This window comes from Cotesia glomerata, linkage group LG9 (assembly GCF_020080835.1).
Source record: "Cotesia glomerata isolate CgM1 linkage group LG9, MPM_Cglom_v2.3, whole genome shotgun sequence".
Classification (NCBI taxonomy): domain Eukaryota; kingdom Metazoa; phylum Arthropoda; class Insecta; order Hymenoptera; family Braconidae; genus Cotesia; species Cotesia glomerata.
Window position 1 is genome coordinate 6,693,719 of NC_058166.1, and position 1,750 is coordinate 6,695,468.

A 1,750-nucleotide genomic window follows, 5' to 3' on the forward strand; every position below is an offset into this window, starting at 1 on the left:
TTAAAATAATTTTGATTTTCTCGATAACTGTCATCAGAAGACCACAATTCAATGTCAAGATCTAGAAAATCGTATGGTAATTCAAATATTTTAAACAGATTCAAAGATTTTTGAGAAACAAAGTCACTCAAGTCTTTCTGCATTATCAAGTTTAGGTTGTTTTTGATCGATTATAAATTTTTCAGCTTTAGGTATCCTAGCTTCACGAGTTTTTACAGCTTTGACAATTTTTTTTTTTCATTTCAAGTGGAACGGTTTCATCGAACAATGATAAAATGGCAAGTTCATCATTTAAATACCACAAATGAAGAGTCATTTTGTGGCAAGTCGCGGAAGATATTGAAGCATTTATTTCTTTGTACTCAATAAGTTTTTTTAAGAATTCTAAATCATGGTTAGCAGCTGTAGTCGCAGAAGTCGTTGAAAACCAAGCATTTAAATAAACCATGACTATAAAAATACAAATTTGCCGCAGACTATTCAATTCTTTGGGAGTCAGTACAAATTCATTTCTAAAAATGAATATTTTTAAGCAATAAATGGCCTTCGCCATCCATCTCGCATGATGTACTGCACCAGGGTATTTAAAATAAACTTGATCTTGAGGAATTTCTCCGAGAAAAACAAGTGACAGTTCCAGGAAATCTTTGTAATCATCTCGTGCTTGTTTTAACTAGCAAAAAAAAATCAGTCAAATTTACATAACGAATTGATAAATTTATCTTATATTTATAAATTTTACTTAACCATACTTGCAAACATTTTTTAATGAAACTAGATATTTCATTTTTTTTATTTGAAAGAGTATCAGCGACAATAGTATCTTCAATACCAGCTTTATATTTGGTCTTATCTATTTTGTCCCATTCTTTTTTAAATCGTCCGAATATTGGTACGTTTGGTCCTGACGATACCGGCCAATATACTTCAAACGCACTTCGTAAAATGATTTCATAGATATGATGGCGACATGGTAAGTAAATTAATTCTCTTCCCAGAGCTTTTTCAATTTCAACACATGTTCCACGGTGAATACCTGTATAGTAAAAGTAAAAAGTTATCTTTAAAATTGGTAAACTGTAGTAGTTTAAAATTAAAGAAGAAATTAATGAAAAAGTCAAAATACTTTCTTGCTGAATCCAAAAGTATTAGTCCACAGAAACTAGTTTATTTTGCTTGAATTCATTGTTGCCAAAAACAAACCAAAGTTTCAGTTGCTTTATAATTCTTAAATAACCGGTTGGGTATTTTTCGAAATAAAATTTTTATAAGCTGTTTTCAGCTATTTTAGCCGGACATAATAAAATTGACTAGTTTTTGTGGGCTAATAGCTTTATTAAGAAAAATTGAACTGAGAAAATAACAATACAATTTTGCTAATAATAAAACATCATTGATTTGTTACCTGTATTAACATTAGTTGTGTCAAAACACATCGCTTTAATATAGCGAGTAAGACTCCATTCATTCAAAGTCCTTAAAATAGCCGATGTTTGATTCTCTGCAGTTCCAGAGTCCATTTTTGGCACTCCAAGTAATTGTTCAATACCAAATGCTGTAAGGAGGATTGGAAGCCGATCGACGGATTTAGATCCAGTAATGTCCTGTAGTATTTTTCCATCCCAGTGCACGACGTATTTGTCGTGTGTTTTAAAATCATTTTTTAATCCTTGAGCTAAGTCTTTGCGGAACATCATACGAGTTCGTTGAATTGTACTATAACTCAGAGTTGTATCTTCTATATTGATAC

General features: G+C 31.0%; 1 protein-coding gene across 1 annotated transcript; it reads right to left on the bottom strand.

Annotated features, from left to right (window-relative positions):
- Positions 1–202: 202 nt before the first annotated feature.
- Positions 203–1,694, bottom strand: LOC123272180. Its single transcript, XM_044738879.1, has 3 exons — positions 1,406–1,694; positions 753–1,036; positions 203–673 (listed from the first exon to the last, which is right to left on the bottom strand). The coding sequence occupies exons 1-3, from the start codon at positions 1,692–1,694 to the stop codon at positions 203–205; spliced, it is 1,044 nt and encodes a 347-aa protein (XP_044594814.1).
- Positions 1,695–1,750: the final 56 nt, after the last annotated feature.